Here is a 27080-nt window from a genome sequence, read left to right on the forward strand (position 1 = left end):
CCAGAGGATAAAGGCATTCAGAGTGTGGGGGAGACGGTGGACCTTCCTTAGGCACTTTTCAGGGCAATTCCGAACCGCCTTTTGACTATCAGGACCCACTAAAGACCCAGAGTCTGCGGTTGCCTAGAAACGGCCGCTAGCTACAAGCCGCCAGCTCCTTAACTTTCCGCCTCCTAAACCCAAGGGTATTTCCGGTTCCGGCTGTCGGCCGGAGGAGACATGGCGACATCTTCTTCGACAGCTCCAGGGGAGGAGGACTGGTAACTTTGGGGCATGGGCTTTGGCTGACCCTCTGGATCCGGTTCGGGGGACTAGCGGCGGCCGCGGACTGTCCGTATGGCGGGCATGTGGGGCGGAGCGAGGAATGAGGGATAACAGAGACGCTGACATCTTTCTCTGAGAGAGCTTCTGGACCGGGGAGCGGGTGGGTGGAGGGGCGCTGATCTAAGCGAGAGACGACCGGATCTGCGCTGATCAGGCCAGGGCGAGTCGCGCCTTATCTGGTTTGACCCTTCTTTCCTCCGGCCTCATCCCATCCCATTGTCTCTTCTTGAAGTGGATTTGCTCAGGGTCCCGGGGAATGCCTTGCTCATCGTATCGTCCCACCTCCCTTTTTAACCTCGCAGAACCTATGTCCTCCAGCTCCCGCCCCCCTTTCCCCGTGGATCATCCTGTTTCCGCCGAGGCTTTCCTCAGCCTTCTCCCTTCCTGACAGTACTGAGGACTGTTGTCTGAATAAAGCCCTACACTTCACAAAAAGCTCTCTCAGTCCTTTTCTCAAGCGTTCTTAGAAGAGACCAGAACCTGAAAGGACTCCGGGATTTGGAAAAAGGATAAATGTGGGTTCGCTCCACATTTTATTAGCTGTGTGATGCTGACCAGGCCACCTACCTTCTATGAGTCAGTGTCCTCGGCTGTGAAAAAGTGGGTGTGGCATCTACCTCATAGAATAGTTGGGAGGATCACGATGGATTTGTAACATACATCCGCCTCCTTTTCACTGAGTTGTAGGCATCTGAGGAGACTAGATGAAGCCTGACGGGTAAAATGATTTGCCAGAAGGTACATGGTTATGACTACAAATTTGGGTTGTCTGAATCCAAATCTTACATCCTTGGTACTAGGATATTCTGCCCCCCTTCTCTTTTTTTTTTTGTCACCACTTTACCACCATCCCATTCCTCACATCAAGGCACAAGTCACAGTTAGGCTGAGTGAAGTATTGAAGGGCCTCTTGATGGAGGCTACACCTCCGTGTTTCATTGATTCAGGAAGCCCAGTCAGTGCTGGCCTTTATTGAGACCATCTGGACTCATGGTTTTCAACCTGTTCAAGGGAATATAAAGATTCTGAGTAGACACTTTGATCCTTGGAGAGGGCAACAGTGATTGCAGAGCTATTTGTGGTGTTCGGAGACTTAAAAAAGTTTTGAGAACCACTAATGTATAGGCCATGCTAAGAGCAGCACTGCTCTTGGTGAAGAAGGAACAGCAAGAAAGCAAACCAGGCATGCATCTTTTCATGTATTATCAATGTCACCCTCAGTGTCATCATGACTGCTCTTTCTGTGATTAAAAATGTGTGTTCTCTGATTTATATCAGGACCACTGGATTCTGACCTGGACAGGTTGATGTAGATCAGCTATACAACAGGGTCATAAACACATTGAATACTAACTACATCCTTCTTTCCTTTTAAGGGAAAAGCTTATATACAAATGTAGGCTAGCTACTATGGCCAGGATGCTACTAGGTACCTTACATAAGCAAATCCCTTTCATCCTCACAATAACCCTAGAGAGTAGATGGTATTATTTATGTATGTTAGACAAGGTAACTCAGGTTTACAGAGATAAGTAACCACTCAGATCACATGGGTGCTAAGTGATTGGTACCTATTAATGACTCCAAGACTGATGGCTCTTCCACTACTACATAGCTTTTATATCATCTTGGTCTGTTCAGGTTGGTATCTCCGAGATAGGGTGACTGATACTGGCAGTATATGTAAATACTGGGATCCACATGAACCATAGTGTAGGGAAAGCCAAGAGTGGTATTGGTAACCTTGATGTTAATCAATGGACATCATATTTCTGGGTCAAAGAGATGGCCACGAAGGAATAATAGCGCAACAAACTTAAATAGGGAGTCAGGAAACCAGGCTCTCATCTGAGTTCTGCCTGTTAAGCCTTGAGATTTGGGCTAGTCATTTCACCTTCCTGGAAATCTGTTTCCTTATCTGTTGGCAGAAATGATCTCTCAAACTCTGTCTCTCTAGGGTCCTTCCCTCTGAAATTGAGGTGTTAGAATCTATCTATCTGGATGAACTACAGGTGGTTAAAGGAAATGGCAGGTATGTATTCAACTAGGGGCAGGCATGAGTCCCCTTAGAAATGAGAGGATTCCATGCAGAATCTGTGAGTGTTGATTCAGAGATAATGTTTCTCTCATGTAGATAAAGACTGTTCCTTTCATTCCCCACCCCCCAAAAAAGAGCGAGCCCAGTGTTTACTTTCTCTGCCCGCTTTGCTATCTCACCCCCATCCTCCCCAACCCTCCAGCCCCTACCCAGTCACACCCCAGGTCTCCACTTCATCCACCTACAGATCTTCACCATGGGAGGTGTACATCACCCTGCACCCTGCCACTGCAGAAGACCAGGATTCACAGTATGTCTGCTTCACTCTGGTGCTTCAGGTCCCAGCACAGGTGAGTCCCCTACCTTATGGCAGCAAAGGGAGGAAAGGAAGAGGTCCTGGGGTAGAGTACTCTAGCAGTAACTTGTGGTTTTCTCCTACAAGTATCCCAATGAGGTGCCACAGATCTCTATTCGTAACCCCCGAGGACTCTCAGATGAACAGATCCACAAGTAAGTGGGCTGGTCAGAACAGGGAAAACTCGAGATACAGCTCAGTCTGGTGAGGGAAGGGAGCAGGCCTAACATTTGGTTTGCCTTCTTCCTCTAGGATCTCACAGGCACTGAGCCACGTGGCCACAGCTGGGCTGGGTACTGCCATGCTCTATGAACTTATTGAGGTAAGAGGTGTTCTAGCCTTAGGAGATGTCCTTCCCTTCAAGCTAGAGCAGTTTCTTTCAAGGGAAGCCATAGCCTAGAATCGTGAGTGTATCTGTGTTCATTTAGTCCTTGTTTAAGTAGGTTTAAATCCAGAAAGATGAGACTCTCTTCTGTTTAAAAAAAATCTCCCAAAAAGCAGTTCTATAGCTTTCCCAAGTTGCCTATTCCATCATCTTGATAGAAAATTACTTTTCCTCATAACTTGCATTATTCTTGCTTCAGCTTCAGTGCATTTTTTGTTCTCTTGGCATTGGCAACTGAAAGTAGCAAGATGGATCCCACCTAGAGGGTCTTTGCCACAAACATTTGAAGGCTAGTCTGCCATTAGAGCTGACTAGAAAAAGTCATGGTTTTTTACTGAGCTTCTATCCTAGTGAAGGAAACAACCCATATGAAGTGACACCTAGAACCACAGGTCACTTTTGCTGTTTGAGATTAAAAACACACAATTGAATACAGCCTTGTTTTCCTCTACTTTGAGGAATATTCTTCTCTGAACATTTTTAGAGAAATGTTCAGAAAAGAATAAAGGCAGGTGGTCTCTGGTGTCAGAGTGAGTGTGCATGGACCATCGTAGCAGTCCTGAGTTAAGCCTCCACAATGCAGCTTTGAACTTTGTGGAATTCCAGAGTATTAGCTATTGAAATAACAGTGCAAATGCATATTTGATAGTTCAACTTGATGCCTTTTTTTTTTTTTAAATAATCTTTATTGGTTTCAGAGAGAGGAAGGAAGAGGGAGAGAGAGAGATACATCAGTGATGAGAGAGTCATTGATTGGCTGCCTCCTGCATGCTCTCCACTGGGGATCAAGCCACAACCCCGGCATGTGCCCTGACTGGGAATTGAACCGCAATCTCCTGGATACTAGGTTGATGCTCAACCGCTGAGCCATGCTGGCTGGGCAACTTGATGCCTTTTGAATTCTCTATTCCTTTGGGTTGTCCATACCTTGACTTTCTTCTGAAAGCCTACTCCCGAACAAACTCACTGGGGCAATGATTTCAAAGGCAACCAAGAAAGGTCTCCCAGAAGATGTGTTTTCACTGAACTTTTTTTCTCTGTAAGGTATATTATTTTCATTCTCAAGAGCTATTAAAGGTGACTAAGTAAATGAGTGGGGAAACAAATTGGATTTTGAAGCTGGGCAGATTGGGGGAGGCAGGGCAGGGACTTAGAGCAGGATTGATTCCAAGCAGATGGGGCATCACCAAGACAGAAATGTGTGAACATGAGGTAACAGGCCAGCTTGGTGGGAGCCAGTCCAGCCAGCTACTTGTGGGAGCAGCAGATAGGCTTTGCTCACAGTTCTTGCTGCTGCCTCGTTTGAACAGTGTCCTTTCTCTTCTCAGAAAGGGAAGGAAATTCTCACGGATAACAACATCCCCCATGGCCAGTGCGTCATCTGCCTCTACGGTTTCCAGGTGGGTCTCTGTCGCGCCCTGGGGTCTGCTTGGGCTGGGCAGTGGAGGGCTGGTGAGAGAGCTCTGACGCAGTGCCTTATATCCATACTCCCTTCAGGAGAACGAGGCCTTTACCAAAACGCCCTGTTACCACTACTTCCACTGCCACTGTCTTGCTCGCTACATCCAGCACATGGAGCATGAGCTGCAGGCACAAGGACAGGAGCAGGAACAGGAACAACGGCAGCATGCCGCAACCAAACAGGTGAGCCCACCAGACGCTGCTCACATTTGACACAGCGGACACAACCTTTCCTCTCCCTCCACTCCAGGGGCTGTTAACCTTGTCCTATTCATGACCACTCACTTCAGTCTAGCAAAAGGGCATCCTGTATACATGTAATCACACTAGATGCAGTGTCACGGGGTTCCAGACCTCTAGCTAAACCACCCTAATCTGTCCCACCTCACTGCTCAACAGGCATGCCTGTGCCCTTCCATCCTAGCCCGCAGCAGATTAGGCTGTCTGTCTGGGTTGGGCAGCTGGCAGTCACCCTGGGCCATGAAGCAGGGGTGGGGTTTTCTCCTTTCTTTTTAGAAGGCTGTCGGTGTGCAGTGTCCAGTGTGCAGAGAGCCCCTCGTGTATGACCTTGCCTCACTGAAAGCAGCCCCTGAACCCCAACAACCCATGGTAAGGGAAGTCCCTTCTAAGCATTTTCCAAGGGGGAAGGAATGCCATCTTGTTTGCCTCAAAAGGGCTCTGGGATTGGGCTGAACCTGGGACTTCTACAACACCACAGACCCCACTGGGAGCCCAAGGCTTCATCTAGGAGCCTAAATCTGAGGGATAAAACCTAAAACCGTGTGCAGGTCTCCTGAGGCAGTCCTAGAAGAGCAGGGGGCTCAGGTCTACCTTCTGTTTATGCTTCCCTCCCTGCCAATCTGCTCCCTTCCCACCAGGAGCTGTACAAGCCCAATGCAGAGAGCTTGCGCCAGCAAGAAGAGCTCAAGCGGCTCTACCAGAGGCAGCAGGAGAGGGGGGGCATCATTGACCTTGAGGCTGAGCGTAACCGGTACTTTATCAGCCTCCAGCAGGTGAGGAAATGGTTTCCCGCAATGATGCCAAGCTTCCTATGAACACCCCTCTGCCTTTGCCCTAGGGTGAGCTTTGTTCCACCTAGGGCGGTTATAGGCTGATGGTGGTCAGTTCACTGTGTGTGGGAGAGGCCTGTAGTTCCCTGCATTGAGAAGCTGAATGTCTTTCACTGCATGTACTCACTTCTTTCTAGCCTCCTGCCCATTTGGAACCTGAGTCAGCTGTAGATGCCTCCAGAGGATCCCAACAACCCAGTGCCCTTGCCACAGAACTGTCCACTTCATCAGCTGCCCAACCTACCCAGTCAACTCCTCTGCCTGTGGCTTCCCAGTACACGTGCGAGAAGATTCCAGGGACTGGACCAAATCAGCAAAGGTCGGGCGAGACACAGAAAGCTATCCTAGATCCCCCCCGGGCCAGTCGAGGCCCCTGGAGACAGCCTGAACGGAGGCACCTAAAGGGAGGGGAGTACAATGCCCCAAAAGGTACCAATAATACTCAGGAACTGTCACCTCCTGAGGGGCCCCCCAAGGAGCCAATGGACATAAGGCCAGAAGAACCCTATAACCAAGGGGTTGAAGGTCCTTCCCAAGAGAATGGGCCTGGCAACTGGCAGGGTCCCCCGCGCCGCAGGAGTCGGGACTGTGCTCGCTGGGAGCGCTCCAAGAGTCGGACAGCAGGTTCTTCCTATCCCCACCTACCTCGGGGTCGGGGAGCCTACCCACCTGGTACTCGAAGGGAGCCCTTGAGCCTGGAATCTGAGGATGGTTCCTAGCAGTACTATGGGGGGACAGGGAAATGGGGGTAAGAGGGGGGCAATAAAGAGATTTAGCCTTGTTTGGCTTTCTTTGCTCAGTAGCACCAAGTCTCTGAAGTATGGCTGTCTTTCTAAATTCCTAGTAAGGCTGAACTGTAGGAGAGTAGCCCCAACTTTACCCTGAGATCTATCCCATGAGATTCAGGTCTAGGTCAGGAGGAGTCTTACATCTCAGCTAGTGTAGTGGATTTCAGGGAAAACTAGTGGTTGCCAACATTTAAGCAATCTGCAGGAACCACCCTGCCCTGTAACCCACTGTGTATACCCACATTTTATGTGTGTGTGTGTATATACACACACGGTATCCCAAAAAAATGTATACACACTTCGAAATATATTTTAATAAACACTGCCTTTATAATTACTCAAAGTTTGTGCATACATTTCTTTAGGATACCGTATATATATATATATGTGCTTTCAGGTGGAGGACTGTACTTTTCTGTTTACTGTAGTGTCTTCTCTTCCCCCTTTGTCACTAACACTTGTATAGGTGGATGCTTGATGCCCCTGCAGGCACCTGTGATTGCAGCACCTGCTCTTTACTCAAGTACCAATATAGGGAGGTCAGAGACCAGAGCAGTGCGGCAGGTGTTTATTGCTCCCCTAGAGGACAGCTGAGCACAGCCTCAACGTCACCTCCTCAGGGACTCAGCATTTTGAATTGCCCCTGTCGGGTCATTTTTATACAGCATGAAGTAGCCCTGTATATGGGCAGGACTAATCTGAGTTGTAGCTTGAAGGACACATTCTGCAAAGTCCTCCGCTAATGAAGGTGCTTGGCCTGGATAGAATCTCTGGAACATCTGAGTCAGCTGCCAGTATGAGCAGTAGCCCACGTACTCCTTCAGGTCTACTCTCCCTGGGCGTATCAGGGCAGGGTCCAGTCTAAAGAGAAGGCAGCAAAGCAGAGTCACAGGTAGTATAGTACCACTGGTACCCCCAAAATGATGGTCCCCTCTTAACTTCCTGATCCTCCCAAGGTACTGAGTTGGTGAAGGCTAGCCTCACAGTCTCCGTGCCCCACTCCTTCCTACCTGTCAACGTGGTTGGTAGTCATGAACACGATGCGGGCCTCAGTGGAAGCCACACCATCCAAGGCATTGAGCAGTCCACTGAAGGTGAGACGACCTAGACCTTGGTACTTTACTGGGTCTAGAGGAAGATAGAGATGAAGCATGGGTGATCAGTCATAGCCCTACTTAAAATTAGCCCCTTCTATTCTCCACCGCATTCCCCTGCTTATTTGAGCCTCTTCTGGGCTCTGATTATTACCCAGGCATCCCCCATCAGCCTTCTGGGTTTCTACTTATACTATTTCTCATTTAGAAGCATCCCTTCCCTCAATTCCCTTCACTTACCCTGCACAGCCAGGTCTCGACTGAGAAAGGCAGCATCCACATCCTCTAGGAGCACCAGGCTCTGCTGTGGGGCCGCACTCAGCAGGTGGTTGAGCCGGTCATCAGAGAGGCTGGAGTCTGTGAGACTCAGCAGGCATATACTGTGCTCCAGCTCCCCAGCCAGGGCTGTGCTATGGAGGATGGGAGGACAGGTGGTCAGCAATCTGGGAATTTGTCCTTGGGCCCAACTGCTTGTTCCTGACTATACTAGGTGTGTCTTCCACCACCCACCCTAATGTTCCACATGCCTTATGTTTATCCTGGTCCCTGGTTCCCACATTCTCTTTCTAATCCCATCAACCCAGTTTTTCTCCAAAAGAGAAATGTTAACTCTACTCACATAAAACTGCTCTTTCCACAACCAGGGGGCCCATACAGCAGATAGCCACGTCTGTAGGGAATGCCTGGGAATACAGCCGGGATTGTCATCAAGACCTAAAATCAATCATGCAGTCTGCCCCAGATGTCCACATTCATTCCCAACCCTGTTCCCTGGACACCCAAGGACCTTGGTATTTGAAATCATCCCCGTAGGCAACTTTTCTTTCCCCTTCATCTCTGGGAATTGGGTTAGAGCTGTATATCCACCCCATCTGGCCACAGAGACTAGCCCATTTCCTCTTATTCAACACCACATCAAAAACAGCCTGGCCAAGACTCCAGCTGCTGCTTACCTCTGTCAATGTACCACTTGGGGTTATCAATGAATTCCCGGACATCTCTGATAATCCGGTCAGCCAGACCCTGCTCTAGAACCACCGAATTCAGAGGACGGCGGCGGCGTGGATATCCAAAGGGGCGCCACTCAGAGCCCACGGCTGTGTACATCACTGTCTTCCCCTCTTCCTGCTGCAAGGCCAGCGCTCGAGCTGAGAGGGAAGGAGATGAGACAAAACAAATATTCCTCTCTGCCATGCCACTAAAGTAGAGCTGTGCCAAAACAATTTAACCTAGCCCCTGCTCCCCTGGGCTCAGATCCTCCAAGCTTCTCTTCCTCTGATGTCAAATGCCCCAACCCTGCAACTCCCCACAGAGCCTGCTTGTGTCATCACCCCACACCTTCCTCCAGGATGTTGAAGAAAACCTTGCGGTCAGTGCCCAGAGCTGTGAAGGTGACAGACTCCCAAGGAGTACCCGTCTGCAGGTCTATCATCTGCATCTCTCGACTTCTTTCTACTCGGATCCATTTCCCCTGATACCTGAATAAGAATGGTCAAAATGGGGTGAATGAATGGGTCAAACCCGGCTGCCTCATTCTCCTTTTCTACTCTCAGAGCCCTCCCTGCCTCCCAACCTTACCAGATAAAGTGGTTTCCTGGGCTGGGGACAAATTCGAACTTAGTAGAGATGCGACCACTCTCATGTTGAAGGTATGAGGTCTCAACGCTGAGGTGCTGAGTACGGGTACTGTGGCGGGTGAGCCAGCTAAGCAACCAGGCATAGCTCCTGTCTCGAGCAGGGACTTCCAGTGTGATCATGTAATGGCGCCGGAATGCCACCAGGCCCAGTTGGGCACCCTTCCGGGCCAGGGCCAGGGCGGTACCTACACCCACCAGCCCAAATCCAGCCCCAAAGTAGGGATTGTCCTTCAAGGTCAGGACAAAGTCTGAAAGCGGCATCTTGAAAGGGAAACAACCTTATAGGCCCTGAGGCAATTTCAAAACCTGGGGATGGGGAGCAGTGGAAATGGGGAAAAAACAAGATTAGTTAAACTGGATTCCTCAATCCCTCCTCTCCCCTCCCCCCACCCTCTTCCAGAAGCTGGGAGCAGGAAAGACAGGTCAGCTAATGTGCACTTCAATATCCTCCCCTCATGAGGTGGCCGTGGTGTTGGAATGCAAGGGCTGAGACTCTAGGCCCCTTGTCCCATTTTGCCCGTTACCCTGTTCATACTTCAGTTTTCTGCCAGGGAACTATATCTGGAGATTCTTTAATCCTAAGAGAACAATGTAACTGGCTTCACAACAGGATAATGGACAGAATTTTTGTAGTCCCTGGGACCAACCAACTTAGCAGGGGATGAAGCCATTCTCTTCCATTGACCTGTCAGTAACCACCATGCTTTGTCACCATGAGTAATGTCCTTCAAATATCCTCTCCTTTACATATTCAATTCATAATGTCTTCTTTAGCCCTTTAATATCTCCCACCTGAGATATTTAAAATTTTTAGTTCTTGAAATGGCACCTTAATGGGGGGGGGGGGGGCGTTCTCCATCTCCTGCTTCACTAAACTGCTACACAGGGGTCCAGGTCTTTCTTCATAAATATCAGTTTCAATCCTATTTCTCTCCCTACTCCCAGCACCTCTCAAAAGGCCCCTGAATTAGGTAAAAACTCTGCCTGGTAGTCAAAGCCCCCCACCTACCTATCTTTCATGGCTTAGCTCCTAAACTGTTGAACAAATATGCGAACCACCTCCCGCCTCTTGGCTCAAGCAGTTAGTTCTCTCGATTCGGAAGCCTATTCTAATTTATTCTCTCCAACTGAAATCCTGCCCATTTGCTACTTCCTCCATGGAGATTTTTCATAATCCTCCGCAATAAAACGTGACTGGGTCTAATTGTAGACGGTAAGATCCCGAGGGGTAGGAAGCCAATTGGTTTCTAATACGCCTCCCCTGCCCCCTGCCACTTAGCTCTGCGCCTGGCACGCGGGACGAAGAACTGACAGCAGTGACCTCCGCTGAGGCTCAGAGCTGGATACAGAATTCCAAAATACCTATGCATGGAAGGCCACAGACAAAGCCCTTCCCGCTCCGGGCTCTGGTCGGACGCGCTCTCCCGAAGCCCCTCCACACCCCAGCTCGCGCCTCCAGCAACGTGGTTTGGGATACTGAGCCACTCCACCCCCTTACCGCCGTGACTCTCTGGCCCTCCCTCTCAATGGTTTCACCCCGCCGCACTCCAGGGAAGCTCCGCTGGGCCCCACCCCCGAGATCCTGCATCTACTTCCCGCCCCGCCCACCAAGAAGGCCCGGCCACTCTGCTCCACAATTCTCGATGGTACTCCTCCTCTGTCCTCAAGACTGGAGGAGTCGGGGGGGCGGAGGGGCCGATAGAGAAAACCATAGAGCACTCCTCCCGCCGCCAAGAGGAAGAGAGAGTGGCCTCCCTATGCCCGCTGCCCTAGAGTTCCGCTGGGCAGGAGGCGGTCGCATAAAGGGTGTCCCGGAGGCGGCTCCAGCTTCTGGCCGACCATAGAGATGCGGCTCCCTCCGGCCCTGGGTCGGTATGTAAGTCGCCGGCTGCGGGGCGGGAACTAGTAGGGAATGCAGGGGGAGCGAGCTGGAGGCAAAAGTTTCTCGTGCCCCAGGATGAGGGTGGGCCTGGGAGGTGAGAACCCTCGGGAGGAGGTGGTGAACACGCCGAGTGGGGCCCAGGAGCCCCGGTGCCTCAGTCGCGTCACTGCTCTGGACCGCGCCCGCTTACCCGCTGCCTGTCTTCAGGACCATAATCATGACGATTGTCCATCCCAAGCCTTGCAGGTTACAAGTCGGCTTTCCCATTCTCTGGCTCTTGTGATTCCCGCACCCGCCCAACGATGTGGACACTGTCATCGCCTCCACTTCACAAACAAGAAAGCTAAGGCCACTGTATCTGTCCAGATCCACTCGGTGAGTCAGAGCCCCCAGGCAGGTGGAAACCGGGTGCTTTAGTACCCAGGCCAGGTCTCATTCATTCCCCAGGTCTTCTCTCTGCCTTTAATCTGTTAGGAAGCCTTCACAATGGAAGTGATATATGTGTAGATTTGTAAAGGATAGTTGTTTAGCCAGACAAGAAAGATGGAGAAGGGGGAAAGGCCCATGAAGGTGAGACAGAGACAGACACACGCATGTGTGAGGGTGTGGAAGCAAAAGAGAATGTGGTGCTTCTGGGGAATGGCAAGTCATTGGTATGACTGGTTCCGAGATCTGTTGAGAGGGGAGGTCAGCAGGGGCCAGAAGTACCTCAAACCCTGGCTAAAGAATAATGAGATCATAAAATGTTAAAAGGGGAAGGTACCTCTGAGAGCCCTGACCCCACCCAATTTTGTCGCAGATAAGAAAACAGACCCAGATCACTGAATGATTTGACCAAGGTCACTTAGCTCCAAAAAACAAAAAAACCTGCAGTGTTTAATATATTGGCCAAATTTTATTTTCTCTCTCCCAATATTGGGCCCTATTATAATTTTTATACTTTTTGTTCTAGACATTGTCATAAAAAGAAAACTTCTAGGTTAACTAGTTGTGGCATGTTGCCATGCAAGGAAATGCCTAAGTGGGCAGGCACTAGGTTGTCCACCCACACCAACTGGGAAGAAAGTGAGAGATCTAACTATATTTTGTTTGGTTTCTCTTATGGTTGGTTTATTAGCACTTAAGAGACCACAACACACAAGTTGGTGGTGATGACAGACCCCATGTTGGACTCACAGCCAGCCAACAGCACTGTGGAGATGGATGGACTGTGCTCTGAGCTATTGCTGATCCCACCACCTCTCTCTAACCCTGGAATCCTGGAGCCCATCCAGAGCCCCTGTCCATCTGAGAACCCTACACCTTTGCCTGCTGACCCAAGCTGCCTGCTGGTAGAGGCCACAACAACTGAAGAGGACACAGGGAATATGGAGATCATTGTAGAAGCAGTAGCTGGAAACCTGTCGCCAGGTGCTCCTGGAGAGACCCCAGGTACGAATGCAGTTGTTAGCAGGCCAGTGCGACAAACAGCCCTGAGGTTTTGTCTGCTGTTTTTGATCCTTGTATATATAAGTAGAATGAGAACACAAGGTAGCATCCTATTTTTATACTACAAAATGTAATTTGATTTGCAGCTGGTAAATGTTGATTGAAGGCTGGCAAGGTGGTACACAACCTTATACCAAGCTCTTGGCGATTTTTCCCTGGGAGAGCATCCTGTATGCTTGGCAATAATCCAGAAAGGAAGACCTTTCGGATACCTCTGCCCAATCCTCACTCCAGTAATCTTTGGGGATTCTTTCCCAGGAACTGCACCCAGGGATTAGATTAGGCAAAAGGCCCAGCCTCTCTCCTCACCCAGGCCTTGGCAGGGCTTCCCAGAGGTAATCTGGTATTTCCCTGCCCCAGTTTCTTGTGTATAACACTTAACTCATCCAAGGCATGTGGTTAAGGGTGAGAGCTGACCATTTATACTTATGCTGGAAGAAAGTTTCTCCCCTTTATTCTTCCCACATCTACAACTTTTTATTTTAAGTAGCTTCCCTGTTTTTTAACTGCCATCTTTCATCTACAGTTGTCACAACTTCCTTTAGCAGGGTACAAAATATACTGGGAAAGATTAGCTAATTTGATCACATAATATTTCTAAACTTCTATGTGGTGAAAGAAATAATAAATAGAAAACAAACCTGAGAAAAACATTTGCAATGTATAAGAAAGAGTTAATACCTTTAAAATTTAAAGAGCTCCACAGTAAGAAAAAGAAACAAAGGGGAAAAGAAATCTATGTGAAATTGACTAAAGAAATAAAAATAGTGAATAACCATAAAGATGCTTAATCTCACTAACACACAAATAAATTCCAGTTAAAAATAACTATGAGATGCCATTTTTGTTTCTTGACTTTGGCAAAAGTTGAACATCTTTATAATATCTAGTGTTGGTGAGGCTATGGGGAAACAGACCCTATTCTATAGCTTATGGAGAGTATAAATTAGCTAATCTCTTAAAGGTCAATTATCTACATAACAAATTTTAAAATATGTGTACTCTGACCCAGTAATTCCACTTGTCAGCATCTGTCCTATGGAAAGACTCGTGCACACACACAGGGATGCGGAGATAAGGATGTGTAGGCTGGCTTTAATTGTAATGGTTGGAAACAACTCAAATGTCCATCAGGGAGGGCAAAATTTCATTTCGATTTATCTATGTGCTGAAGCACTACGAACTGGACAAAAAATATGAGGTAGATCTAAATTACAGAGAAAAATATCTTTGATATATAGCAAAGAAAAAAAGAAGCAAATTGCAGAAAAATGACCCCAAAAGACCTGGGAGGATATAGACTAAACTGTGTGACGTGGCTTTTTAAAAAAATACATCTCTGTATCATTTGAATTGTTGCACTGAATTTTTATTTCAACGAAAATATAATAAAAAGGACCACCAGAATAAATGTGAGACAAATCTGGGCTTGAGCCATGGCCCTGTTAATAAACATGGTGGCATTAACCTCACAGAGTCCCTCTGCTCATAGGGCAGTTGGACCAAGAGAGTGCTTGGTCTTTCTTTATCAAGGCCTTCCCCATTGCCTAAGAAATGGCAGTGATTATTATGAACATGATTTGGCTCTTTTCAAATAGGATGTTCTCCATGTTGTGAATTGCTGTGCCTATGGAAATCTCTTTACAGAATATGAAAGTAACACTTTGTCATTCATATTGCAAATATTATCTCCAGATTATAATTTTCTTTCTTTTTTTATAGTTTCTAATTTTTTATTTGGGCAAAATATATTGCCTTTTATTAATGCTTTCTGGATTTGATTAATGCTTGTTACATTCATTTAACAAATGTTTATTAAGTACCTCTTTATGCCAAGTATTGTGCTAGATACTGGGAATCCAAACGCATGTGCAAGATAGACTGTTCCTGCCCTCGTGAGGCTTACAGTCTGGGTGCAGAACCAGACTTAAAGTCTATCTCCATTCTATAAATATTAAAAGATTCACCTATATTTTCTGCTAGTAACTAACTCCTCTGAGTCTCATTCTATCTGATTCTGTGCCTTTCTCTGTTGGTCCTCTGCCTGCAGGTGTCCTGGTAAAGGTGGTGGAGGTGTACTTCTGTGAGCGCTGTGAGCAGAGCTTCGCAGAGCCCACTCTGCTGGCCCTGCACCAGTGCACTGAGACCCTTATACAGCCTGTGCAGGTCCTCTCTAGCTCCCCGTGCTCTGTGGAGCTACCCCCCAGCAACCTCACTCTCCCTGGCCCTCTGCAGGGCCAGAGCCCACCCGATATTCCCCTACCATGCCCTGTGTGTAGACAGGAGTTTGCCCAACCCCAGGCCCTGAAGAGCCACTTCAAGATTCACCGGGGCCCTCCTGACACCTTCTCCTGCCCAGAGTATGACTGTGTGTTCTCTGCTGAAGATCGTAAGGGTCTGCAGCTCCACCTGAGGCAGACCCACAGAGTGGTGGTTCCTGTGCCCTGTTCTTTCCGGGGATGCCCCCTGCTTTTTGGGAGCCAGCAGGGCATGGAGCTGCACCGACAGGCCCATTACCCTTTCCACTGCAACCATTGCAGCTTCATGGGCTCCAACGTCAAACTCTTCCGGCAGCATCGGCGCAGCCATGGGGCCAGGACACAGGGAGAACTGTCAGCTATTCAGGGTCTTCCAGCCCAGGAGCTGCTGCCAGGTATGAGGCCAGGGGCCTAGGAGTATGCCACCTGGAAAGGCAGTTGTATCTAGTGCCATGGGTATGTGTCTGAATACAAGAGAATCCAGAGTAGTGGCTCAGGAGGACAGAACTACTGACTGACGTGGGAAGGCATTCAGAAAGCTTGGACCAGTCAGAATATATGGGATACTGAGAAAGTCTTTGTCTGTGACAGTGAGTGAAATTTGGCTTCAGCTACACTGTAGCTTTGAAGTTACTTAACCAATATTCTCTTCTGATTCATTTCAGAACTTTCGGAGGGCAAGAGCTAAAATGCCCATAGCCACTGGTAGAATGCCTTTTGATGACCTTTTAGAGCAATAGGATTGGGTAGGAGAAGCTGGGGTTGTTTTAAAAAGAAACTTTTGGGGAGGGTGTTCCTTCACTGATTCTTTCTCCTCTTAGTCTCAAAAAAAGGACGTGGGTTGAGTAGAGGAGCAGGAGGAAATAGAGAAATCAGGCCAGGAGAGGCCAGGATTCTGATGAGAAAATTTGGCTAAGGCTCATTTGTGCTCTGCTCCCAAACAGAAGACCCTTTTTTTCCTGGGAAATAGTCATAGGTCTTTGCCTTACCAAAGCAGCTGCCTCTGTTGAGAAATAGAAGGGATAGATTTGAGGCGACAGTATGACCCTGAATTGCTGAGTTGGGTTTCTCAGTAGAGAAGTTTAGAGTTGAGGGTATGTTCACCGGCACTGAGCCAGCAGCCCTTAGTCCTGGGGACCTATGCCAGGGAAGTGCAGTCCACCCATTCTCTACCTCTCAGTCCCCTACCCCCAACTCCAGTGACCTCAAAGCTCTCATCTTCAAAGGGTCTGAGGAATTATTTACTTTAGGTTGGAGCATTACTGGTGGCTTTGCTCCTGGTCTTCCTATAAGAACCCAAGATTCCCTTATGCTAAATGAGGAAGGGGTGATTGATTCTGCCAGCCAGTAAGAAAAGAAGTACAAGCATTCAGTGCTGTCATTGGCCCCTGTAGACTTCATCAAGTTTTATGTGTCTCCAGCTCCCCAACTGCCCCCAGGGGAGGGACAGCCTTCAGAGGAAGCAGGTATGCCCTTGCCTGGGCAAGAGTCAGCTGAAGAGGACATAGAGGAAGAGGAGGAGAGTGGCACCCTGGAGGACTCCCAGAAAGGCCAGGGGGCTCAGCATTTGGAAGGTAATGACATGATTAGGTTTGAACCTCTTGGTGGTAGGGAGGAATGGATTGTGGAGAGCCTGGTGTTGAGGCTCTAGGTTTAGTTTCCTGAGCTTTGGTTCAGATCCTTTCATTCTTAACAGTCCACCTTGACATGTCTAGTGGGAAAGTGATAAATGGTAAATGGGTAAAGACTCTAGTGACACAGTATGTAGGGGTAAAAAGAGTTTGTGTTCTCCTGGGCTGGCTTTCCTCGGGCAGAAAACTCTTTTGCAGGGAAGGAACGGATAATATCCATAGTTTAAAGATGCCAAAGGTTATTGATGATCAGTAGCCTGTCTTGTCTGGCATTGAGCCCCCTAAGATTTTTTGTTTTTTCTGAATCCTTGCTTCCCAGTTTCCAACTCAATAGAACAGCATTTGAAACCCATCGCACAGGGAGCATGTTTACTGTCAGGTGTATAGGAGAAATCTGATTATATTTATACCAGCTCCCCATGACCTAGAACTCATGAGCCCATGTCTGGAAGTTGGAATACTTTACTGTCTTCTCTTCTGCTCATTCCCCATGAGATTCCTTTCCTTCCAACCAACCTGCTGATCTTTCCGCCTGCCCCCAGGAACTTGGGCAGGAAAAACAAGAATGTTCCATCCAGATTGTTCTTTTGAGCAACTCTAGGCAGAGGCTCAGGAGTAGTGAGTGGGTGGCTGGGTAAAGCACTTCAGACAGGCCACAGCACTGTCTCAGAAGTTCTTGTGATTTTGTTTCTCTAAATACTTGAATTTCTTGTCTTCTTTGAGACTATAATATTTGAGATGCTGTTGTTTGGTTTCCTAAAGAGGAAGGGGAAAGGCACACACTGTTTGTGTCTGGGAAAATTGTGCTTCTCCCATGATCCATCCAGCCCCTGATCTGTCAAAGAATCTTGTTCTCAACCTTCTCTGCCTCTCCCTCTCACAGGGGATGTGGCTCCTGGCACCGAGTCCCTCTTTAAGACCCACATGTGTCCGGAATGCAAGCGCTGCTTTAAGAAGCGGACCCACCTGGTGGAGCACCTACATCTCCACTTCCCAGACCCCAGCCTCCAGTGCCCCAACTGCCAGAAGTTCTTCACCAGTAAGAGCAAGCTGAAGACCCATCTGCTGCGGGAGCTGGGCCAGAAGGCCCACCGCTGCCCACTGTGCAACTACAGTGCAGTGGAGAGGAACGCACTCAACCGCCACATGGCCAGCATGCATGAGGATATCTCCAACTTCTACTCAGACACCTATGCCTGTCCTGTCTGCCGGGAGGAATTCCGCCTCAGCCAGGCCCTTAAGGAGCACCTCAAGAGTCACACAGCAGCAGCGGCAGCAGAGCCGTTGCCCCTGGGCTGCTTTCAGGAAGGCTGCAGCTATGCAGCGCCCGACCGCAAGGCCTTCATGAAGCACCTGAAGGAGACCCATGGGGTGCGGGCTGTGGAGTGCCGCCATCACTCGTGTCCCATGCTCTTTGCCACAGCCGAAGCCATGGAGTCCCACCACAAGAGCCACTATGCCTTCCACTGCCCCCACTGTGACTTCGCCTGCTCCAACAAGCACCTGTTCCGCAAACACAAGAAGCAGGGCCACCCTGGCAGTGAGGAGTTGCGCTGTACCTTCTGTCCCTTCGCCACCTTCAACCCGGTGTCCTACCAGGATCACGTGGGCAAGATGCATGCTCATGAGAAGATCCACCAGTGCCCTGAGTGCAGCTTTGCCACTGCCCACAAGAGAGTGCTCATCCGCCACATGCTGTTGCATACAGGTGAGGTGGCTTCCTTCTTCACTATAGTATAATGGTGGTGATGATGATGGTGGCAGACGTACACATGAAGGGCTTTGCATTCATTGTCTCATTTGACCTAGTATTCCTAGAGATAAATCTGGTATTTGGAATTTATGAGCCTTAAGCTGAGTGTCACTAAGCTGAGCTTTAGTCTGACCCAGAGCCTGTGCCATTGTGTTCTATCTGTAAGGCCCTGTCCAGTTATGCCCACCCCTAGTCAGCCTTGGGTGTGTGAACACCCAGCCTCTTAAAGTAAAGAAACCCAGATGAGGACAGATAACCTTCCTTTGCAATTCAAGTTTTGGGATGTGCTGTGAGAGATGGGGCAAGGGGTCTGTGCCATCCATACATGTTATAGCTTTGGCAACCATGACACTGAAACATGAGCCCATTCAGTGACCTGGATTTGCAGATATTTCAAGTCAGACTTTTAATTGGTTACCAGCATTATTGATGCTTTGAGTGAGACAATCAGATCAGGTTTCCTGCCACAGCATCACCGCATTTGTGATCTCTGTGTAAGACATTTAAAAATCTCATTGAAGACTCTTTAGTTTAAGAGGATAGTTTTTAAGCAGTTCTGTACAAAGCCATTGTTGTTCCCATTGATACATGCTTTAGTCACAAAATTTCATTTTATGAGACCTTTTCTAAAATCTTACATCTACATAGTGCTTTATAGTTTACAGATTCTTTCATATATGTTATCTGACTTAATCCATAATGAGTATCTTGTAAGAAAGGCAGGTAAGGATGAGAGACTCTGAAAATGGCCTGTTTCAGAATCACCCAGCTAGTAACAGAACCAGAGCCAGAACACTGTGTTGCTTGCCTCTCACCATAGGGAAAGGGGCTGAGTGGGTGGGCAGGGATCATAGGGAAGGGTCCTGAAAAAACCTGGCCCCCAGCTTCTTAGTGCCAGGTACTGACCAACACCAGGGACAGCTCGCCCTCAAGTTCTTGCTGGGCATCATGGAGGACTTTGGGACATCTCATTTAATCTTCATATCAATCATGTGAGGTCAGTATTTAGTTGCCTTCTTTTTGGAAACAAGGAAACTGAGACTTGGGTTAAATGGCCTGCCCAGAGCCATATAGTAGTAAGTTGGAATTTGAGCCACCACTTAATACCTCTGTGATTTCTCTGTGCCTCAGCTTGTTCCTCTGTAAAATGAGATAATCGTAGCACCTGCCTCATAGGGCTGTCGTGGGGATTGAGCGAGAGGCATTCTTATAAAGTGCTCAAAAGGGTGCCTGGCCAGAGCCGGCACTATATACATCTTGACTATTAATATCTTCATTGCTGTGTTGGATTCCAGAGTCAGAGTTCTTAACCACTGTTGTATTGCCTAATTTTTCTCCTCTTCCACAAAACTGAAACGAATTGGGCTATGTGGAGCAGTTGGCTGTTAGTGCCAGCAAGCTGTATAACAAGTCAGGAGTGGACTTTAAAGCTAGTTTTGCAAAGCTCAGTCTTCACTTCTCCTCTTCATTGGTGTCGGAGCGGAGGAGGAGCTGTCTGAGAGGGCTGCGAAGTCGCATCAACTCTTGTTATCAGCACGTGAAGCTTTTGCTCCTGCCTAGCATCAAGACAGACCTGCTGGGGAAGATGGTCTGTCTGCTCACTTGATCTGTGTGTGACCTGTGTTCTCTCCCCTCTCATCCCCACCCCCACCCCTACATAAGGTGAGAAACCTCACAAGTGTGAGCTGTGTGACTTCACGTGCCGAGATGTGAGCTACCTATCCAAGCACATGCTGACCCACTCCAACACCAAGGATTACATGTGCACTGAGTGTGGCTATGTCACCAAGTGGAAGCACTACCTCAGTGTGCACATGCGAAAACACTTAGGGGACCTCAGGTATGCCTGCCTCCATCCCTATCCCTAGAACTTCAGGCTAAGCTAGCCTCCTCTTGAATTTAGCTGTGGCCCCAATGCTCTTCTGGCCCTGGGGAGACTCCTTGTAAAGCCCTCTCTGCTCCTGCCACCTCAGCTCCATTGCCTGCCTCTGTGCCTGTCGCCCAGTCTGCACGGTGAGAGATCTCTGGGCTCAGAGAAGGGAGTATAGACCCAGAGTATAGGCCTAGACACCAAGGTGTCACTTGAGTTCTCAGAGACTAGTCCTGGGAAAGTAGATAGACTACACTGTCGCCCCAATCCTGACCACTTCCCCTCTGGGTACAGGTGGCAGGGTATTTCTCTTTGGCTTTCATGCCTCCATGGGAGAATGGGAACTAGGAACAGAAGCCTGCCCTGTGGAGCTGTAGGCATGTCAGCCTCTTAGAAGTCCACAGTGGGTTGGTGATTCGTGATATCTTCCCTTTAGGGCGCAATATAGAGTAGGGGCTGGAACAGAAGCCCTGAAGCTAGGCTGTCTCTGCCCTTCACTGGACACCTATTTCATAGGGTAGTGGGAAAGAACATCGAGTTAGATGATGCATGTACAATACTGAGTGTAGAGCCTGACCCATAGTAAGTAGTGACTGTTAGTTGTTATTGCTGAGTTATAGTTGTGATTTTGCTCCCTCTCTCCCCGCCCCCCCCTTCCTCATCAGATACCAGTGCAATCAGTGTTCCTACCGCTGCCACCGGGCTGATCAGCTGAGCAGCCACAAGCTGAGACACCAGGGCAAGTCCCTGATGTGTGAGGTGTGTGCCTTTGCTTGCAAGCGGAAGTATGAGCTACAGAAGCACATGGCTTCCCAGCACCACCCCAGCAAGCCAGCTCCACTCTACCCCTGTCGCTACTGCAGCTACCAGAGCCGCCACAAGCAGGCCCTGCTGAGCCATGAGAACTGCAAACACACCCGCCTCCGTGAGTTCCGCTGTGCCCTCTGTGACTATCGCACCTTCAGCAACACCACCCTCTTCTTCCACAAGCGCAAGGCCCATGGCTATGTGCCCGGGGACCAGGTCTGGCAGCTCCGCTATGCCAGCCAGGAGCCAGAGGAAGCCAGACAATGCCCGGCACCTCCACCAGACTCAGAGTCCTCAGGCCAGCTATCGGCCCAGCCTGTGGGGCAGGACCATGACCCTGGGGCTGTGGAGGACCCCAGCTTGGACCAGGCTCTGGCAGAGGCCAGTGAGGACAGTGCTGGGAGACAGGATGGCAATGAAGTTCCCCAAGGGAATGACCTCGTTGGCAGCCCAAGTTCAGCAGAGGTAGATGAGGGCAGCTGCACACTACACCTAGAGGCCCTGGGAGTAGAACTGGAACCTGTGGCCGAGCCACCCCTGGAGGAGATCACTGAGACAGCCCCTGTAGAATTCAGGGCCCTGGATCCCTCAGGGCCCCTGAGACTGGAAGAGCCAGATGGGACTTTGACAGAGCTGTCTACCTTTGAAGGTGCTGGCACTTCGGGCTTGGGTTCTGAAGAAGAGCCCATTCTGGAAAAGCCAATCCCTGAGCCCCCCCGAAATCCTCCTTCCTCTGAGGAACCCCCTAACAGCTGGGTGGGAACCTTCAAGGCAACTCCACCCACTGAGACAGCAGTCCTGCCCCAGTTCCCTGAGTCAGAGTCATTACTCAAGGCCCTGAGGAGACAGGACAAAGAACAAGCAGAGGCGCTGGTACTGGAGGGGCGGGTTCAGATGGTAGTGATACAGGGAGAGGGGCGGGCCTTCCGCTGCCCACACTGCCCTTTCATTACCCGCCGGGAGAAGGCCCTGAGTCTGCACTCCAGGACTGGGTGCCAGGGCCGCCGAGAGCCCCTGCTGTGCCCTGAGTGTGGGGCTAGTTTCAAGCAACAGCGTGGCCTTAGTACCCACCTGCTGAAGAAGTGCCCTGTTCTGCTCAAAAAGAACAAGGGCTTGCCCAGAGCAGATTCACCTATCCCTCTGCATCCTCTGCCCACTGGCACCCAGGCCTCAGAGGCTGCAGAAGGTGGGAAGCCCCCACTTGCACCATTAGAAATAGAGGTAGTGCTCCCAAAAGATGCTCCTGAGCTTCCTAGGAAACCAGAAGAAATAGAGGAGCCTCTGGCCACACTCTCCAGCTCCACAGTACTTCCTGAAGGAAGCTCCTCATCCCCAGAGACCCCTGAGAAGTTCCACTTTGAACAGGGCAAGTTTCACTGCAACTCTTGCATGTTCCTTTGTTCTCGGCTCTCCTCCATCACTTCCCACGTGGCTGAAGGCTGCCGGGGGGTACGTAGTGGGGCAGGAAAGCGAGGAGCCTCTCAGACCCCGCCTGTTGTGTCCCCACTGAGCAATGGGGACTCTGTTCCCCTAAACAGTGGGAGTACAGAGTGCAGCCCTGGTGATGGGGACACAGCTCTGGTTCCAAAGCAGAAGGCGGCTCGCTTCTCCTGTCCTACGTGTCCCTTTAGCTGCCAGCAGGAGCGGGCTCTGAGGACTCACCAGACCAGGGGCTGCCCCCTTGAGCAATCTGAAGAGTTGCACTGCAGCCTCTGCTCCTTCACCACTCCTGCTGCTGCTGCCCTGAAGCTCCACCAGAAGCGAAGGCACCCCTCTGTGTCCCCAGCCCGTGGCCCCCGGCCCCCTCTCCAGTGTGGGGACTGTGGCTTTGTTTGTAAACAGAGCAGGTGCCTGCAGCAGCACCAGCGGCTAAAGCACGAGGGAGTGAAGCCACACCAGTGCCCTTTCTGTGACTTTTCCACCACTAGACGTTACCGGTTGGAGGCTCACCAGTCCCGACACACAGGTGTTGGCCGCATCCCCTGTAGTTCCTGTCCCCAGACATTTGGTACTAACTCAAAACTGCGCTTACACCGGCTGAGGGTACATGACAAAACACCCACCCATTTCTGTCCACTCTGTGACTATAGTGGCTACCTTCGCCACGACATCACTCGCCATGTCAACAGCTGCCACCAGGGCAACCCAGCCTTTGCCTGTCCCCAGTGTGAGGCTCAGTTCAGCTCTGAGACAGCACTCAAGCAGCACACCCTGCGCCGGCATCCCGAGCCTACACCCCCTGTCCCCGGCTCCCCTGCAGAGGCAACTGAGGGCACCCTGAACTGCTCCCGCTGTGGGTTCCTGTGCCCCAGCCCTGCCAGCCTGCGAGGACACACGTGTAAACAGCACCCGCGGCTTGAGTGTGGGGCCTGCCAGCAGGCCTTTCCCAGCCGACCAGCACTGGATGAGCACCGGAGGCAGCAGCATTTTAGCCACCGCTGTCAGCTCTGTGACTTTGCTGCCCGGGAGCGGGTGGGCCTGGTGAAGCACTACTTGGAACAGCATGAGGAGACTTCAGCTGCAGCAGCCTCAGATGGGGATGCTGGCCAGCCCCCTCTGCGCTGCCCCTTTTGTGACTTCGCGTGCCGCCACCAGCTGGTACTAGATCACCATGTGAGAGGGCATGGGGGCACCAGGCTCTACAAGTGCACCGATTGTGCTTACAGCACCAAGAACCGGCAGAAGATCACCTGGCACAGCCGCATTCATACTGGGGAAAAGCCCTACCGCTGTCACCTCTGTCCCTATGCCTGTGCTGACCCCTCTCGCCTCAAGGTAAGGTCAGGGACCAAGGGGGCCAGGAGTACAGGCTGTGGTGTTAAACTGCCTGGGTTCTCTAATCTTAAGTCTCCTAAATATTAGCTTTATGACCTTTGTCAATTTCCTTAATTTTCCACACCTCAGATTCCTCATCTGTAAAAATGCGATAGTACTTTATAAAGTTGTTATGAAGATAAAATTCCATAGTATGAAATTTGATAAAGGCATGTAATTGGTTGGTGATAATCTAGATAATAACAACTAATATTTATTGAGCACTTACTCTATGCTGGGCACTAATCTTAACCCTTTGAAAAATATGAGATATAGCTACTTTTACTGTTTCTTATTTACAGATTATTAAGCTGAGAATTAGGGGTTAGATTACCCAAAGACACAGGAAATAAAGTGGCAGAGCTGAGATAGTCTGGGCAGATCTAGGGATAGGCCAAATGGGTTAGGTTGGTGTCAAAGTGGCCAGATTGGGGAACCTAATTGGTAACAGGAATATGGATAGGATGGGAGCAGGGAACAGGGTTGTCTGCCAACAGTCTCTCTGCCTTCTTCCCCCATTTCCTCATCCATTGAGTACCCAGGGGTGCACATTTTCTGGGCATATTCTTTGCTCTCCCTTCCTCTAGTACCATATGCGGATCCATAAGGAGGAACGGAAGTATCTGTGCCCTGACTGTGGCTACAAGTGCAAGTGGGTCAACCAGCTCAAGTACCACATGACCAAGCACACAGGTGAGTCTGCATGGTTTTGACAGACCCAAGGGGTTCCCCCATTCCCTGGCACACCCAACTTCCTGAGGTGGTATATGTCCTTACTCAGATTCAGGGTGCACATCAGTTTTCACACTGGGGTAGTGGGTAGGTCAAATGGCTAGAATAGCTCCTCAACCCACTGAAGACCTATCAGAATCAGAAGAGAGGTGAACCTGAGCCTGGGTATGTATACTTTTCAAAGGCTCCCCAGGAGATTGTGGTACCAGGTCACCCACCTCCCGTTGAGAACCCAACTCAAACATGAATGACCAAGGGCACGTCTACCTGGTTTCTACAGACCCGATGGAACCATCACGAGTAACGAGGAGAAAGTGGGAAGGTTCACCTGTTTTAACTTACCCTATTTTTCTCCCGCTTATGGAGTCCACAAACTACAGGTTCTCAGAAAATGGTTAATGGTTATATGCCTGTGATTGATGCACATGATCTCCTCATGTGAAGGAATTGAGCAGATGTGTTTCAAGGCCCTCTGGGTCTATGAATGCCACTTCTTTCACCTCTACCCCCTTCCCTCTTGAACATTTTGACTTCTTGAATTGAACAAGGAGTTGTATTTTTTTTTTAATCCTCACCTGAGGATGTTTTTTCCATTGCTTTTCAGAGTGGAAGGGAGGGAAAGAGAGAAACATCCATGTGAGAGAAACACATCAATTGGTTGCCTCCCCCATACTCCCCAACCGGGGCCAGGGATCGAGCCTGCAACCTAGGTACGTGCCCTTGGCTGGAATAGAACCCGGGACCCTTCAGTCTACGGGCCGACGCTCTGACCACTGAGCAAAACCAGCTAGGGCAGGAGTTATATTTAAATGCATCCCCAGCTTCCATGAGTACCCCATGACCAGAAGGAGGTTGGAATTTCCCATTTGGAAACCCTACCATATTTGAGTGTCCGTTGCTGTCAGGTGCCTGTTTAAGGGTCCAGTTAGTTATCAGTGACTGTTGAGCACCCATGGTATACAAGGGGCCGTGTTGGGAGAAAGGGACAAAAATGTCAGACAAGACTGGAATATTCCAAAGAGATGGTATTAGTCAGCTTGCTGCTTGTGTTCCTTATGTCCCAAGATCATAGTGACTCTTATGGTCTGCTGAACCCTGTTCCACCCCCTTCAGTGGTGATTGTTCCCTGTCTGCCATGTCCTACAGGACTGAAGCCATACCAGTGTCCCGAGTGTGAGTACTGCACCAACCGGGCCGATGCACTGCGTGTACACCAGGAGACCAGGCACCGGGAAGCACGGGCCTTCATGTGTGAGCAGTGTGGCAAGGCCTTCAAGACACGCTTCCTGCTGCGCACCCACCTCCGCAAGCACAGCGAGGCCAAGCCCTATGTGTGTAACGTGTGCCACCGTGCTTTCCGCTGGGCTGCGGGCCTGCGCCATCATGCCCTCACCCACACCGACCGCCACCCCTTCTTCTGCCGTCTCTGCAGCTACAAGGCCAAGCAGAAGTTCCAGGTGGTTAAGCATGTGCGCAGGCACCACCCTGACCAGGCTGACCCAAACCAAGGCGTGGGCAAAGACCCCACCACCCCCACGGTGCACCTGCATGATGTGCAGCTGGAGGATCCCAGCCCTCCTGCTCCTTCTGCTCCCCCAACTGGACCTGAGGGCTGAGGGCCCAGCCCATCTCCCAGACAAGAGGAGGGTGTGGTCCAGGATTGCAGGCTGGAACCAGAGCCAGCCTGAGAAGCTCAAAGCATAAGGAAGGGCTGGCTTTGGAGTGTCAGGTTGTCTGGAACCGTCCTAGGACTCTGACTATAGTACTTTGAAGTTGACAACTACGTAAAAGAGACATGAACCACAAATTGATTTTGTGTTGAGAACCACTGTGTTTTTAACCTGTGAGGTCCTAATTTCTTCACCATCCCTCCACCAAAGTCCCTGACCATAAGATCTTGGTTTTACCAATTCCATCTTTTCTTTCCTTGCTATGTCAAGTCCTATTTTCATTCACCATCCTCAAAACAGTTGTACTGAACCGCATGTGCTGTTGTGCCTAATGCTCTATAAAGCATGTTAAACAGAATGATCACTAGCTTGTAGCGTCCATGTCCCTATTTCAACATTCCAGGCTGTCATCTTGATCTGCTTGTCCACTCTTAGACCTCTGCCTCTTCTTACTCTCCTTCCATCTGCACTGAGTGATTGATTCTCAAACAGGGCCAGGTCTGCCTTTCCTCTATTCTAGAGCCTGTCTTGGCCCTTGCTCTGCTCCCTATTTCTGAGCCACTTTGTCTACCTGTAGAGGGAGGACTGCCACCCACCAAGCTTCCTCATAGAAGCAGCTTTAATTCAACATCAGTCCTCACACTGGGTCAGCAACTATACTAGAGTTAAAGCACAAAGATAGTGTGAAAGGCAAATTATTGCAGGGGTGGAGGTAAATCTCTAAAGCAGAATTCTCAGTGCCTCACAGTGACTATAATCATCTAACCTGGGACACAGTAGGGAAATTAAAGAGAGTACTATTAATAATTATGCTGGGACAGCAGACATAAATCAGGACTGTCCCAGGCAAACTCTTCAGGAGGGCTGGGATCACATAACCCTTTGCCTGCTCCTTTTACCCTGACCCCTAGAAGTCATATTTCTGTACCATTCCTATGTAGCACATGCAGAGGGACCCCTGGAAACTTGTTTTTCTACCTTTTTCCTGCCCCACTTGTCTACCCAAATGTCCCCCAACCCTCA

The 27080-nt window shown here is 49.7% G+C and overlaps 3 protein-coding genes across 15 annotated transcripts; 2 read left to right on the forward strand and 1 right to left on the reverse strand.

The window, feature by feature from the left end:
• The first annotated feature begins 195 nt into the window (after window positions 1–195).
• On the forward strand, window positions 196–6759 carry RNF25 (ring finger protein 25). Of its 2 annotated transcripts, none has more exons than XM_081143488.1 (10): window positions 196–260; window positions 2282–2356; window positions 2610–2712; window positions 2805–2872; window positions 2970–3039; window positions 4431–4502; window positions 4600–4746; window positions 5080–5172; window positions 5442–5576; window positions 5771–6759. In XM_081143488.1, exons 1-10 carry the CDS (start codon window positions 220–222, stop codon window positions 6350–6352), a joined length of 1386 nt encoding a protein of 461 aa, XP_080999614.1. In that variant the 5' UTR covers window positions 196–219; the 3' UTR covers window positions 6353–6759. The 2 variants fall into 2 exon arrangements, with proteins under 2 accessions (XP_080999614.1, XP_080999613.1); XM_081143487.1 differs by having other exon boundaries at window positions 198–260; window positions 5083–5172; window positions 5771–6753.
• A 195-nt stretch (window positions 6760–6954) lies between these two features.
• BCS1L (BCS1 homolog, ubiquinol-cytochrome c reductase complex chaperone) lies at window positions 6955–10722 on the reverse strand. Of its 4 annotated transcripts, none has more exons than XM_081143164.1 (8): window positions 10515–10701; window positions 9094–9458; window positions 8854–8993; window positions 8469–8663; window positions 8135–8198; window positions 7756–7925; window positions 7432–7549; window positions 6955–7282 (listed from the first exon to the last, which is right to left on the reverse strand). In XM_081143164.1, exons 2-8 carry the CDS (start codon window positions 9411–9413, stop codon window positions 7030–7032), a joined length of 1260 nt encoding a protein of 419 aa, XP_080999290.1. In that variant the 5' UTR covers window positions 9414–9458; window positions 10515–10701; the 3' UTR covers window positions 6955–7029. The 4 variants fall into 4 exon arrangements, with proteins under 4 accessions (XP_080999290.1, XP_080999291.1, XP_080999293.1 ...); XM_081143165.1 differs by having other exon boundaries at window positions 6964–7282; window positions 10651–10722; XM_081143166.1 differs by lacking the exon at window positions 8135–8198 and having other exon boundaries at window positions 6974–7282; window positions 7756–7920; window positions 10515–10602.
• Window positions 10723–10840: 118 nt separating this feature from the next.
• ZNF142 (zinc finger protein 142) lies at window positions 10841–26434 on the forward strand. Of its 9 annotated transcripts, none has more exons than XM_081143180.1 (11): window positions 10841–11024; window positions 11273–11409; window positions 12152–12465; window positions 14573–15175; window positions 16202–16354; window positions 17295–18119; window positions 19827–20004; window positions 20700–23616; window positions 24243–24348; window positions 25534–25718; window positions 25820–26434. In XM_081143180.1, the coding sequence occupies exons 3-11, from the start codon at window positions 12186–12188 to the stop codon at window positions 25850–25852; spliced, it is 5280 nt and encodes a 1759-aa protein (XP_080999306.1). In that variant the 5' UTR covers window positions 10841–11024; window positions 11273–11409; window positions 12152–12185; the 3' UTR covers window positions 25853–26434. The 9 variants fall into 9 exon arrangements, with proteins under 9 accessions (XP_080999306.1, XP_080999307.1, XP_080999305.1 ...); XM_081143181.1 differs by lacking the exon at window positions 25820–26434 and adding an exon at window positions 24992–25097 and having other exon boundaries at window positions 25534–25655; XM_081143179.1 differs by lacking the exon at window positions 25534–25718.
• Window positions 26435–27080: the final 646 nt, after the last annotated feature.

Source organism: Miniopterus schreibersii (genome assembly GCF_964146895.1).
Source record: "Miniopterus schreibersii genome assembly, chromosome: 7".
In the NCBI taxonomy this organism is placed as follows: Eukaryota; Metazoa; Chordata; class Mammalia; order Chiroptera; family Miniopteridae; genus Miniopterus; species Miniopterus schreibersii.